The sequence below is a fragment of the Bactrocera latifrons genome, unplaced genomic scaffold (assembly GCF_001853355.1).
Source record: "Bactrocera latifrons isolate USDA-ARS-PBARC rearing strain unplaced genomic scaffold, ASM185335v1 scaffold_217, whole genome shotgun sequence".
NCBI lineage: Eukaryota > Metazoa > Arthropoda > Insecta > Diptera > Tephritidae > Bactrocera > Bactrocera latifrons.
In genome coordinates, this window is record NW_017535708.1 from 463934 (window position 1) to 477897 (window position 13964).

At 35.7% G+C, this 13964-nt stretch overlaps 3 protein-coding genes across 4 annotated transcripts; 1 reads left to right on the plus strand and 2 right to left on the minus strand.

The window, feature by feature from the left end:
- Positions 1-243: 243 nt before the first annotated feature.
- Positions 244-6989, minus strand: LOC108968456 (phosphatidate cytidylyltransferase, photoreceptor-specific). Of its 2 annotated transcripts, XM_018932507.1 has the most exons (10): positions 6909-6966; positions 6207-6851; positions 4275-4399; positions 3899-3995; positions 3631-3807; positions 3295-3487; positions 1775-2070; positions 1566-1697; positions 507-641; positions 244-433 (listed from the first exon to the last, which is right to left on the minus strand). In XM_018932507.1, the coding sequence occupies exons 2-10, from the start codon at positions 6312-6314 to the stop codon at positions 353-355; spliced, it is 1344 nt and encodes a 447-aa protein (XP_018788052.1). In that variant the 5' UTR covers positions 6315-6851; positions 6909-6966; the 3' UTR covers positions 244-352. The 2 variants fall into 2 exon arrangements, with proteins under 2 accessions (XP_018788052.1, XP_018788051.1); XM_018932506.1 differs by having other exon boundaries at positions 6207-6989.
- A 399-nt stretch (positions 6990-7388) lies between these two features.
- Positions 7389-9843, plus strand: LOC108968477 (SUMO-activating enzyme subunit 2). Its single transcript, XM_018932535.1, has 4 exons — positions 7389-7661; positions 7722-7876; positions 7938-8225; positions 8286-9843. The coding sequence occupies exons 1-4, from the start codon at positions 7518-7520 to the stop codon at positions 9796-9798; spliced, it is 2100 nt and encodes a 699-aa protein (XP_018788080.1). The 5' UTR covers positions 7389-7517; the 3' UTR covers positions 9799-9843.
- Positions 9844-9847: 4 nt separating this feature from the next.
- On the minus strand, positions 9848-11026 carry LOC108968478 (2-aminoethanethiol dioxygenase). Its single transcript, XM_018932536.1, has one exon. It carries the CDS (start codon positions 10903-10905, stop codon positions 10156-10158), a length of 750 nt encoding a protein of 249 aa, XP_018788081.1. The 5' UTR covers positions 10906-11026; the 3' UTR covers positions 9848-10155.
- Between the last annotated feature and the right edge of the window lie 2938 nt (positions 11027-13964).

Sequence of the window (13964 nt, forward strand, 5' to 3'; positions counted from 1 at the left end):
TTCAATTAGTGCTGCGCTCAAAAATTATTTAAAAATAATTTTCCAAACAGCGCTGCACAAAATCACCCACTACATTGGCTGTCTGGCGGGCGTTTATTTTCTTTCAGCTTCATACGCATGAAGTTCGCATTGACAGTGACGACCGCAGTTTTGTTTACACGCTTTTATGCTTTTTTAAGTTAAAAGAACTTATATACGTACAACGCATTCAATATTTMTCATACAAATAAACAAATAGCTAAATTATTGATATCATTCTTTAACAAATATGTAGTATTCGTAAATGTGTTTCTTRTTGTTTTTGTTTTGTCAGTATAGTGTACGCTTAAATTTAATAGTTTTTGCAAAATCTTTAGTTGGTTATCAAGTCGCCAAGACTTTCTTTGAGWGATTGGAAAATTTGCAATTGCTGTTCCGGTTTCAAGTTATAAATCTGACAGAGAGAATTGAAAAATTTTCATAAATTTCATTATTCAAAAAATAATTTAAAGAAACATGTAACTCACCTGTGTCAATATCTTGGATGGTGCTGGCGTTCTTATAAAACTGGAAATGTAAACATTCACAAATGTGGCCATTAAGAATTGGCAATCGAAACGATCCATAATACCGCCATGACCGGGTATCATATCACCAAAGTCCTGTGGAATAAAAGCGAAGCAGAATAACAATAAAAAAAGAAAGACATACATCCTTCACTGGTGCATTTCTTATAGCACAAAAGGGTTTTTCTTTGAGCTCCCATGGACCGATCCTCTGTTGGCTACACGGGTGGAGTGGCGGCGCAGTGCGCGAATTAGGTGCAGGTTACACAGCCGTAGAGGCTAAGGTCGCGGTAGTGCGTTGGCAACATGGTGTCACGTAACTTGTGCTTCACGTCCTGTGTGTCTTTAGGACTGAGCAGGACTTAAGATGGCTCAATCCATTGCATGTATTTCACYTGAATGAGTTGGAGTTTGGATAGTCTTTTGGCGCAAACGCATCAAAAAATTTCGTCGGGCCCGGATTGGACTTAATGCCAGCACGAGGACACGGAGCAACCCTGCTTCAAGGCGCTGCTCCCGTGGCGACTAAGTCTTACCGGTCTAAACGGGTATAGATCTCCGAAGCATAAAAKGATGTACATATGTATGTATATGTGGTCTGATCTGAAAAATTTCTGCGAAAATTGTAGAGGTGTCCGGGGGAATAATTTATGCGAAATTTCGTGAACATAACTCGTAACAAAAAAAGTTTTGCATACAAAAACTTGATTTTGATCMGTCAGTTTGTATGGCAGCTATATGCTATAATGGTCCGATAACGGTTATTTTGACAAATAACAGTTTCTTGGGGAGAACAGGACATGTGCAAAATTTCAGATATATATCTCAAAAACTCAAAAGATTATATAAATTTTAAATCTTCCAAAAGCGGACAGTGGAGAGACCAGTATTTCTAACCTGTTAATGGGGCCTTCCGCTTAATAGAGCTTTCACTGTTCCCTTCTGAGTGTCATGAGTCAAACATCATGGTAAACTCAATAAGGTGTGAAAATAAAAAGTACACCATTTACATGCAATTACCTTTATTTTAAATGCACGCTTAAAKCCGGAAGCGAAGAAACCGCCAAACGGCCCAATAATTGAGCTGAACAAACTCAATGCAACCGAATGCCATACAAATGGATACATACTAAGCGACTTGCCGATGCCAAACTGCAATTAGAGTGTAAAATAAAGTATTTATAGGTGTAAGTATTGAGCATTGTTGTGAACCAAGATTGCTAACTCACCACACTTAGGCTGTAATCTTGCTTCGTAAACAAATAACTTGGCTCACAAGCCATTGTCATGCGGCCCAATTCCTCTGAATACAGTATTGGGCATACAAAATATTGATAATTGCAGAGAATGTAGGAAAAGATAATGCCAAAGATAACGGTCGCAAAACCACCACCAATAAATCCTTCCCATGTCTTTTTCGGACTTAATTTAATTAGTGGAGTACGACCGAAGAAGAAGCCAAACATGTAGGCCATTACATCGTTGCAAACAATCATCGATACGGGCACAATGAACCAAATGAGACCTGAAAAGGGAACGTAAACATTTTGAAAATTAAAATAATTGGAAGAATGTGAATAAATTGTTACCAAAATATAAAACAAAAAAGGGAGTTATGTAAAAATAATATAAAATTTAAGAAATGGTAATCCCTAGACAGTTGTTGTTGTAGTTGTAGCATACGAAAAAATTCTTTAAATAATTTTGAGAACTGTTGCCGCATTGACAGCTCTTTGCGGGTTAGGGTTTTGATAAAAAAAAAAATTCAAAAATTTACGTTTTAGTAAAAGTGCCAATAAAATAACAGCATTTGTATAATTTTTAATAAAATGACTGCCTAATTTAATCGATTGCTAAAAATATCAGGAAATATAAATATCTTAATACAAAAAATATTTACTTTTTTGATTACAAACATTTKTTTTATGAGTCTCTCTGAGTCTTTGATAAAAACGCAACGAATTAAGTATTCAATTTAAGCTCATAATTACAAGTAAAGCGGAAAAGCACTGCCATGCAAGACTTATTAATATAAACAGCTATTAATCGTGGCGTTGCGCTAATAGTATCATTAAATGTTATCTAAATGTATAATTACAATTCAATAATATGAAAAAACAAGAAAAAAAGTTAGCTTTGGCTGCACTAAAATAAATATACCTTTTACAGCGGCATTTGTCAAAAAGGAAGAAARATCTTTAATTAGATTTTAAATGATTAGTACAGCTATATGCTATAATAGTGCAATCTGGCAAATAATATGTTCGAAGATCATAGCGCTGACTCAGATAATTATCTACATATGTCGATTTTCATGAATATATATTGTGAAATAAAAAAGTTTTCCACACAAAAATTTTATTTAAATCGGTCTGTTTGTAYGTCAGCTATATGCTAAAGTAGCCCGATATTGGCGATTCCGATAAATGAGTAGCTTCTTGGGAAGAAAAAGATGTGGGTAAAATTTCAGATTGATATCTCAAAAACTGAGCGACAAGTTCGCGTATATACATAACTAAATTGATTCAGCTCGTCATTTATATATTCTTCTTTTCTGTCGTAGACAGCGCTCACGGGGTTAAATCAGTGCATTTATATGATTTATACWTTATAAGGTCTCCGAAATTTCCTACTGCGTGTTTCAAACTTCCTGGCAAACTTAATTTACTCCGTTCAGGTTATAATAATGATAATAAATATACTAAAAAAAATTGCAAATACTCTTATCAAAGCAAACATGCACACTTACCTTCGAAAATATTCTGTATGATCAAATAACTTTGTGTGACCACAATCAASAGCGAGACGTGTGTCCAAGCGAATAGGCTGAACTGCTTCATATAATACTTTTTCACCAGCGACAACACAAACCAGACAAAGCCAATGCAATACAATGCAAACGATAGGAAACGATGATAGGTCACCAAGAATTTCAAATATTCCTGCATCACGTGATTGTTATTATGTGTCATAGTTRTAGTTGTAGTTGCACAAATGTGTTATCGCAAATATAAAAATAGAAAATATTTTTAGTTTAAAAGTTTGTTTTTATTTATTTTTTTTTATGACAAACGCCAACGCTTACCACACGGTTAATAACTACGCCAAAATAGTCCACTAAATTTTCGCCGTAGAAGAAGTAATTCGATGTCAGCAGGAAATACCAGGACAAACTACGGAACCAGGGTAGACCGTGTATGCGATAGACTTGATAACCAATGGAAATGATTTCTTGGAAACACTTGACTTGTACCAGCAGAGTCTAAATGAAAATTTAAAACGCAAAGCATATTTTTATAGTAACAATATAATATCAATAACTATTTAATATAAATATTTGAGCAAATTATTACCGTTATCATAAGCGCCAGTGGACCGCCGTATATGATTAGTGCAAAACCGCATATCATAATCCAAGTGAAGATGCCACGAATCACATAATTCTTCCATCTGAAGTGGCGAAAAAAAAGTGGAAAATGTTGTTGTATTGTACATAAATAGACCGCTAGCTATTAAAATATCAATAATATATGCGAAAACAAACAAAAGCAAACATATGTATATAYATAGCTGTGKCTGTTTTTTTAACGTGTGTAATARCGTGTGTTCAAACGATTGCATGAGAAATATTTTTTACTTTTTTCTAATATTCACTGCAAGCAAAGCAAGCTGATATGTGCCAGCTGTTGTTATTTTTTTGTTTATTGCGTTTCCGAAGCATATAATTACCTATCCGGTAGATCTTTTAAGGCTGAATCTAAAATTTCCGGTGTCTTATCGGTGCCTTGTGGAAGGGTTTTCGATAGCTCATCAACGAATTTATCCTCCGGCAATTTTTCCTCCTCTGAATCGACCTGGAGTAAATGCAAAAAAATATGCTTAAATTAGTTTATTTATCTCACAGCAAATGTAAATTGTTTAATTTTGAATAAAAACAAGCTTTAATGCCCTTCACAGGTGTATTTCGTTTACCATAAAAGAGTATAAAAACATTTTTAACTTTTTAAAAAGTTTTCMWTACAAGTATATGATTTTGATATCGGCGATTTCYACAAATGAGCAGTTTATGACAGAAAAGGACGTGTGCAGAATTTCAGATSGATACTTCAAAAACTGAGGGACTAGTTCGCTTAAATACAAAACTTCGTTCGCCCTGTTCCATGGCGTATAAAAGTAATAAAATAATCTAAATTATGAAGGGTCCATTTCATGACTCAGTAAAAATGCTTTGTCATAGAATTATACATTTTGCATTAATAGTCATAAGCCATTAAAGTCGTTAAGGTAAACGTGATATTTGCGGTTTAAATTTAAAGCGAAAATTTGCATTCCGGATTGGTATACAATGATGTATAGTATGTATGTTTGTATAAATATTATGTATGAGTATATGCAYATCAGTTGTATAAATAAACTGTCGCCGTTGGTTTAAAATGATTGCCACTAAAAGAGTTATCAGTGAGAAGATGGMAGAACTAATTAGAGGCATTAAGCCGCAACAGCCTCATCGACGAATGGAATGTGGCACCTCGCTTTTACACTGCGAAATGTTTTTTATGTTGACTTGAGTAATGCAATTTTGTCGGCAGCGGGATATTTCCAGGTTGTAATTTATTTAAAAACGCACATAAGCTTACACAAGTGTATATACTTGCATGTATGTAKAAGAGTTTGTAAAATCCATGCAGCGACAAGTTGACAAAAACGATTTAGAATTCTAATACCGCAACATGACACCCCATGAATGTGTAAATTTGCATCCAAATAGGATACCATAGAAATTGATTGCCTGCTCTTGCTGCTGGCTGGAAAGTTGTTAGTGTATAAGCCAAAGTAAAAACAATAACTTAGTTACTTGATGCTATTTGCGTGGGTGCTGAACCTTATGAATGAAATAATCTCACATAGATCCATATATCATACATTTATTTATTATTATTTATTCTGCGGCACCCTAACTTAGATATAGATATGTACTTTCCTATGCGCTAATGTCAATTTTTAAAACCATTGTTTTACTGCAAGTCCTTTGTTTCTATTTGAGCATTTGGTGCAGTAAAAAATGTCAAGCTTTGAAAAATATTGCAAAACAGTGCAGATATTTGCGCACTGCTAATCGGAATGTTGGCGCAATCAAATTATACATATATATGTATATACATATATAAACAAGTGTTCAAGAAATCATATGCATGAGCATACATACATATATGTACATATATGCATAATATACACGTTTGTAACTAAAGGCACGTGTATGTACAGTACACTAATTGGATTCCCTTTGCATTATGTACTCGTAGATATACCATATACTATATATATGTGCACTTGCAGCCAATATTGTAAAATATATTGACATCGCTCTATTTACCTACAGCAAATATCGTTTTTTCTATTTCCCCATACACGAGTGGATATGTACATATGTACATATGTTTCAATGTAAAGTAATCTGATTAATGGCACACCTGTAAATCCGAATTTTGATAACTATGATTTATTCAAGGCAAATTTAATCTAGAAACATGCCTTTTTGTACAAAAATACGTCTGCAGCAAGAGYTTATAATATTCAGTTTACTGTTTTTGCCTATACTTCCCTGCACTTGAGCACCACCTGTGAATTAAAAATGTAATCATAGCCTATCCTATTACTTACATGATCAGATGAGTCCGCCGCTGAGTTACGTTTGTCACCTTCGCCTGCTTTCTCTCCAGCATCGTCGCTGGCATCGTTCTCGCCTTTTCTACGTCGGACCTCAGCCATAGTTATGCCTCTACGTCAATGAACTAGTCAACACAATTAATTTATGTATTTACTTTGAGTGATTTTCACAATTAATTTTTCAGAGCACTACTGATTTTAAATGTTTCAATGTCGTCGTCGCTGATTTATATTGTATACTTTATATGTGTATATTATTAATTTCCAGAAGTTTGATGATATATATTTGCAACAATTTAGTATTGGAGCAATAAAATATGTATGTAGGTATGTTTATAGCAGTAAGTACGAGTATTGCGTGTTTTGATCCGTCCACCACTAGAAACAAATTTTCACTGAAAATTTTTCTGTTTTTCTTTCATTAAAATTTTTTTGTCATATTTTTCGACGTTTGTGTATGGATTGCCTCATTTGCGCCGTCGCCATAGACAGTAGTTTGCTTTTTATTCGTATGGTGGTTGATCTATACTTGGCATATCTACGTCTCCAGTTGTGTCCACCTGGCACCACTACCTTTACTAGCACCTTCACGGTAAATAGAGATGCTTCCTAGCATCTATTATTTGCTCTTGAAGCTAGCTGCAGAAATATTTATTTTATAAAGTTTAATGACGTGCATTGCAATTTATTTGGTACTTGATAACGAGCTTTTCMCTTGTTTTTCGCCGCCACAACAAAAATTGTTTCCAAAATACAGTGAAATGATTTTTCTAATCAATACAGAATACTAACAGAGTTGCCGGAGCTAGAATAAAAATATATTATCTTAGTGAAAACAAGCCCGAAACCGAGATATATGAATCATTGTTACACGTCATGCGTCATAYAAGCGATACCAACTATTCTGTGAAATAAACATTACATTGATAACAATTATAGCCACATAGWTCATATTTTTCATTTGTAAATAATCTATTTTGTTCATATATACATAAATTGACACGGTGTTTGGTAAATATTTTAAGAAAAAATTTTTTGCATACATAATAAGCTATTTTGAGAGAATGCTACAAAATGTTATCGATAACATTATTACATCTATGCATCAGAAATAAACAACGAGTTACTCATGATAATATGGCATCATTATCACGAAAACGAACTTGGCAGCACAGGTTGCAGCGTCTTTTTCTGTAGAGGGTTTGTTGAATCACACCGGTTTGCCTCATTTTTTGTGCAAAAATAAGAAGTGATTGAATATTTTGGTGCAAATTAAATCTATACAKTAAATATATAAGTATTACAATGGCGGCTTCATTAAATGGTGTGTTCCCGTCAACGCTGCAGGAAAATGTACAGAAATCAAAAATATTGGTTGTTGGCGCGGGTGGGATCGGTTGTGAGATACTGAAAAATTTAGTGCTTTCCGGCTTTCCTGATATCGAAATTGTAAGTTATTAGTAGATGAAATTTGGYAGAAAACTTAAATATTTGGTATTTTTTTATTAGATCGATTTAGATACCATTGACCTGAGCAATCTAAATCGCCAATTTTTGTTCCATCGTGAACATGTTGGTAAATCCAAAGCACAGGTGGCACGTGAAAGCGCATTGCAGTTTAATCCAGATGTGAATATTAAAGCGTATCATGACAGCATAATGTCGTAAGTTAAAACTCGGCTTCTAATTTTGATATCTTACTAATTTGTTTTTATTCAATTTCAGCACGGATTATGGTGTGAGTTTCTTCAAAAAGTTTGACATTGTGCTAAATGCCCTCGATAATCGTGCTGCGCGTAATCATGTTAATCGTATGTGCTTACATGCCGAGGTGCCACTGATTGAGAGTGGTACTGCTGGTTATAACGGACAAGTTGAATTGATCAAAAAAGGTTTGACACAGTGTTATGAGTGTACACCAAAGGCCAAACAAAAGACATTTCCTGGCTGCACCATACGCAACACACCATCTGAACCCATTCATTGCATAGTTTGGGCCAAACATCTTTTCAAGTAAGTCGATTTTAAATCAATCAAAGACGATTCATATTAATGTGCGTCTTTTATTTTTAGTCAATTATTCGGCGAAAGTCTAGAAGATGAAGATATATCGCCGGATATGGCCGATCCCGAAGCCAACACAGTAAATGCTGAAGAGAAGGGCGAGTGCGAGGATAAAGAAGTCACTAAAACCATACCAGAAACTGAAACGGGCAATGTTGCTCGTGTAAATACTCGACAATGGGCCAAAGATTCTAGCTACGATGCTGCCACATTATTTAACAAATTCTTCTTTGACGACATAAATTATTTGCTATCCATGGCGAATCTATGGAAAGAGCGTAGGGCACCCACACCTTTGAAATGGGACAATGTACTACTCAAACAGGATAACGGCGAAGCAGTAACTGCTGAAGGCTTGAAGGATACTACGAAACATTACCATAAAGTGTGGTCGCTGGCCGAATGTGCCACTGTATTTGCAGATTGTTTGAAGAAACTTAGTGCTAGCTTTTTAAAGCTTGATGATGGCGAGTCGTTGGTGTGGGATAAAGATGATCAGCCAGCAATGGACTTTGTTGCCGCTTGTGCAAATATACGTGCTTATATTTTCGAGATTGGGCGCAAATCACGTTTCGAAGTAAAAAGCATGGCCGGCAATATTATACCAGCTATAGCTACAACCAATGCAATAACAGCCGGTGTWGTGGTCTTGCAGACATTCAAGGTATTGCAGGGTCAACTCGATARATGCAAGTCGGTATATATGCGTTTGAGACAAAATCCACGTCAGCAGCTTTTGGTACCGGAAAAGTTCCTTACAGCACCCAATCCCAACTGTATAGTTTGTTCTTCCGAACCTGCCGTGCATATACGTATTGACACAAAACGTATGCGCATTAAGGACTTTCGCGACGAAGTTCTCATTAAAACTCTTAATATGGTTAATCCCGATGTTGTGGAGCCGAATAAGGGTATTGTGGTAATATCTTCGGAAGAAGGTGAAACGGAGTGTAATGAGGAGAAGCTCATGTCCGAAATGGGTATAGTCGATGGTGTGGTGCTCAAATGCGATGATTTCTTCCAAAACTATGAACTTGAAGTTATTGTTATACATTTTGATGCAGAACGTGATGAGGCGTTATTCGAAGTAGCATCGGATAGCAGTCAAATAAAGCAAAAGGATAGTGAACCAGCTGTGAAAGAAAGTAATGGCAAACAAGCAGCAAAATCAACTGAAGAAGATGACAGCGCAGATGGTCCATCCACATCTAAAAAGAGTCGGGCAACCGAAGTTGTGGAAGATGATGATGATGATTTATGTTTGATCGAGGATGATGAAGACGGTAATGCAGAGGAAAAAGTTGTTGCTGCGACCGATAAATTGTCTGTTACCAGTCCCGTTAAGGAGTCTCCCCCGACACTTCAAAGTGGTGTTAAGCGCAAACCCTCTGAAACGATTGATGACGACATTACCGAAATTAAAGATTCGGACGATGAGGAGGATGATGGCCCAACACAGATTAAGCGTATGCGCACAGATATCAGTAATGTTTCATCGAATGAAGTTATAAATATTGATTGAACAATTTACAATAAACATTCATCATATTCATTAAATTGCGAAATATCGATGTGTTTTTATGTTTTTGAAGTATGTTTTTTTTTTCATTTTTAAGTAAAATTAATTTATTTATAGTCATTCTTATTACAATTCTTAACATCAACAATTAAAAMGTCACTTGTACATGTGATATTTTTGTTAAAATAGTCTAGATTCTACATCCTATTAAAGCATAAAATATCTAGCACGGTATGAAAATATATTTTTTTAAGACGAAAGTGATTACAATGTTTACTTAAGAGATACACACTCACACATCTATGTTAAATTAAAATTTGGCATTATATAATTAAATATGTGTCTATAATATAACTATGATTAACTGTACTCCTCATCTGTGAATAGATATGTGTAATTTAGCACCTTTTCAGGTGCCTCAGCGGTATCACAATAGTAGCTACGCGGTGTTGGTATGCGCTGTAAACACAATGATGATGGTTTTTCAATAAAGTCGGCGTCATCGCTATTGGTAGATATTGCCTTTGGTTCAACAACACGGTAAAAGTTACAACGTCGACTACCGTATATGGGAATATTCGCATCATATGGCGGGCTAAGTATATCAAAGAATGCAGCCACGCCGCCAACGGCGGTGATTTCGTGATAATTGCGTTCAGTGGGTGTTAGCGTTGCGCATTCTGTACTAGAACTGACGAATTTCGGTTCATTTGCTTTAACACATACCTCCAAAGCCTTGGGGTCGTACAACGGTTCATTTGGTTTTAACGGCTGTTTAGTATAACTTTGCACCTTTAGCTTTCCGTAAATACCGCGTAAAAGTCCATGCATGCACGGATGATCATGCAACGGCATTGTATAGCCTTCACGCATCACAAATACACTCATGGATACAATATCATTTTCCAAAATATGCACATACGTGCACGGTGCGCGTCCAGGTTTCTTGAATAACGTTTCGAATTCCTGCGGCTCAAACTGTATGTCGAAATATGTTAAAAGCTCCGTAAGTTGCTTAAGCGTAGGGAAATTCGTATTGAAAGACGCTTTATTCGATTGATCGAATGTTTTGCAAGCTTGTCGCAAGATATTTAACAATAACATAGACATGTTTTCAACAGTTTATTTGAACAATTTCTCCAGTTGACTGAAAAGTTTTCGCACTAATAAATAATGGACGTGATTTTTCCAATATGCCAAAAATGAACATCTGTTCAATGTTGTGGTTACTTACAGTGATGCCACTCGAATTGAGTGTGTAGTGATGCCACACTGTATAGCAAAAGTTAAATTTAAAATAGCTTCGGTTTTTTTTTTAAATACCGAGTTATAAAATTGTTTCGATTTTTTTAGTGTATTCAGTGTAAATGAAGGTAATAATTATGATATCTGTAGAGGGATGGTCGGAACCGATCTCAATGTACAGTCTCTCGTCTGGGACATCATTATCCATGAACAAACCGGGGAACAAGGCYTACCGCCACTTGGGGTACTGGTAGAGGAACCTCTGTTCAGTTCATTGAGGCACTGTGTCCCTCCTCTCTATATATATGTATGTATTAACGATACTTATTTTGAACATATTTCTAGCAGATCTGTTATATAAATTAAAACCCGATATTCAAACCAGTTGTCACCCCTGTGAACAGTGAAGTTAGAAAAGCTAATTCTTTGGACAGCAGTTTTCTTTTATTTTTATTCTTTCAGTGATCCAATCCTATATAGTTTAAGTTTGGTGATCCGCTKCGGCAATTAGAATGAAAGGAATAATTCCCACGCCACTTTTCGGACTCTTCATACGCCTAACCGATCCGTACAGAGTTTGATCACCGAGATTACAGCTTTTAGCCGGAGAAAACCTGAGTCAATTTCGATACCATAGGCGGTGGAAATTGTCGGACTCTTTGAAAAATGATCTGGTTACCTTCAGGGATATTTTACTTAACATCATTTGAATGCATGGAATTTCTTCCTTTGCTGCTGTTGTGATAAACCAGTGTATGTTCCAAATACCTTTAGCCAATCGCAGTGTTTACGTATCTCACTTCCTCATGACAAAATAATTATACAATAAGCTGGTTCGATTACAGTTCTGCATATGTGTAGGTACCAATGTGTATGTGTATATACAAGTACATATGTATGTTGTCATGCCCACCATGTTGTCCATTGCCGAAAAACATGTTCTCAAACTTTTGCTGAAGTTGTTGACTCGGCAATTCAATGCCAGAGGCATTAGCTAATCCTCAAACAAGCAATGTCATTAGAACACGATCATGAGTGTCAATATAAATTAATCGGTACGTTTGTTTGACTATGTAAACGAAAGAGGCACAAGAAGCTTGTACGTATTTGCAGGGGACAATTGTATATAATTAACTTGATTTTTCTAATGATTAAGCCAATTGACAGGGAAGCGAGCACTAAAGTGGACTTTTTTGAATTAASTCTCAAATAATTAGTTAATACGATCTTCATAAATTATGTCACAGAATTCGCCAAAACTACTCCGAAGGATACAAAGGAGTTTTCAATAGAAAGCTAGAAAAGTAGATCGATAGGGACAGCAAACGACGCCATATTTTTTCCGCTCTTTTGACATTTCTCTTCAGTAAGTTTTGCCATTTCATCATGGAAAGATGTACGATCTAACAATGAGTCGAAATTATTCAAATTTGTTACCGAAATTCGGAGTCACTTGCCTCAACTTTAAGAGCGCTACGTCCAATTGATGGTCGTCGTAATTGTTGGCCCTAAATCCTTACAAGATCAAATTAACACAAGAACTCAAGCCGCTTGACCACCAGCATCGTCCTATGTTCGTGAGTTGTGTTGAGCAACRATTGAAAATGATCCGGATTTTCATCGAAAAATGATTTTCAGTGGTGAGGCTTATTTCTGGCTGAATGGCTTCGTCAATAAGCAAAATATGCGTTTTTAGTCAGGGAGCAATCCCACACGTACTCCATAAGTCACCATTGAATCCCGAAAATATTACGGTTTGGGGGGTTTATGGACCGGCGTCGTCATTGGGCCGTACTTTCTCCGTGATGATCAAGACCGACAAGTTACTGTGAATGAGAATCGTTGCCGCTCGATGGCAACTGAATATTTTTGTCCAGATTGGATGATATGGACTGGGAAAATGCACTATTTTTACCCACCATATTGTTATTTCATGACCGCACCTTCAGGTGTTAAATTTTGTCTGCCATATAGTACAAACCCTTCACTAAGGCTTTGAAGAAGCGGTTTACTCGAAGTTAAAGGAGAGTTAAAGAAGATCGAAGAACACTTGAGATACCTTTGCTGGGGTTTGCGGCCGTCGTATGTATAATCAAGTCGCTTTAAGTTCCCCAACGATCGAAAGGTACTTTGCAATTTTTACCCCAAGTGAGAATTCAAATTTCTATGTCTAATCGTATCTCACTAATGTATTCCTTTGTAGCTACAACTCAAGCGACGTCGAACCCTCCGTTCCTATACCACCAAAGTACGGCGAAGAAAGTCAAKTGGGATTGGGTATATATTTCTTCTTCGCAAATGATTTTAAGAATTGATTTCAAAATTCATTAATTTAGTTATAATATTGAATATATGTATGTACATTTGAATTGGTTGTGGAAGTTTTCACATAGAAGTATAAATCAAAGAACTGACACTGACTTTAACCTTAGTTCCTGTCATGGTAATATTTCTAATTATATATACATACTTGCATATAATACATATGTATATATGTATATTTCCAACAGATTTACTTCGCTATAGTTCTTTAAAACGCTTCAATTGCAACAGTTACATATTATATTTCCATAACTGTGGGCAGCAAGAGTTTAATGAGCTAAAACTGTCTCGGTTAATGTCTCGAGATTATGAATTAAGCAGTAAAATTAAAATTTGCGAGATTTTATATATGTTTGTGCATGTGTGSTGATTTATTTCTTTGAAACGATAATTACAAGAATTTTCCATTAATTTGATGAATGTTGCGCTGATTGAATTATAAAATATACAATCAGTTCAAGCCTGAGCTAACTCAGTGGCTGCAGCCTTCTCGTTTAGTACGTGAATACATGTACTATACGAGGTGTGTTCAAAAAGTATCGCGAATTTTGTGTTTTTTCAAAAATTATTTATTTATTCATGAATATCTATTTTGTTCCCTT

Bases quoted from the DNA above. Each gene is read 5' to 3' on its own strand.
- LOC108968478 (XM_018932536.1), bottom strand. From the start codon at position 10,905: ATGTCTATGTTATTGTTAAATATCTTGCGACAAGCTTGCAAAACATTC.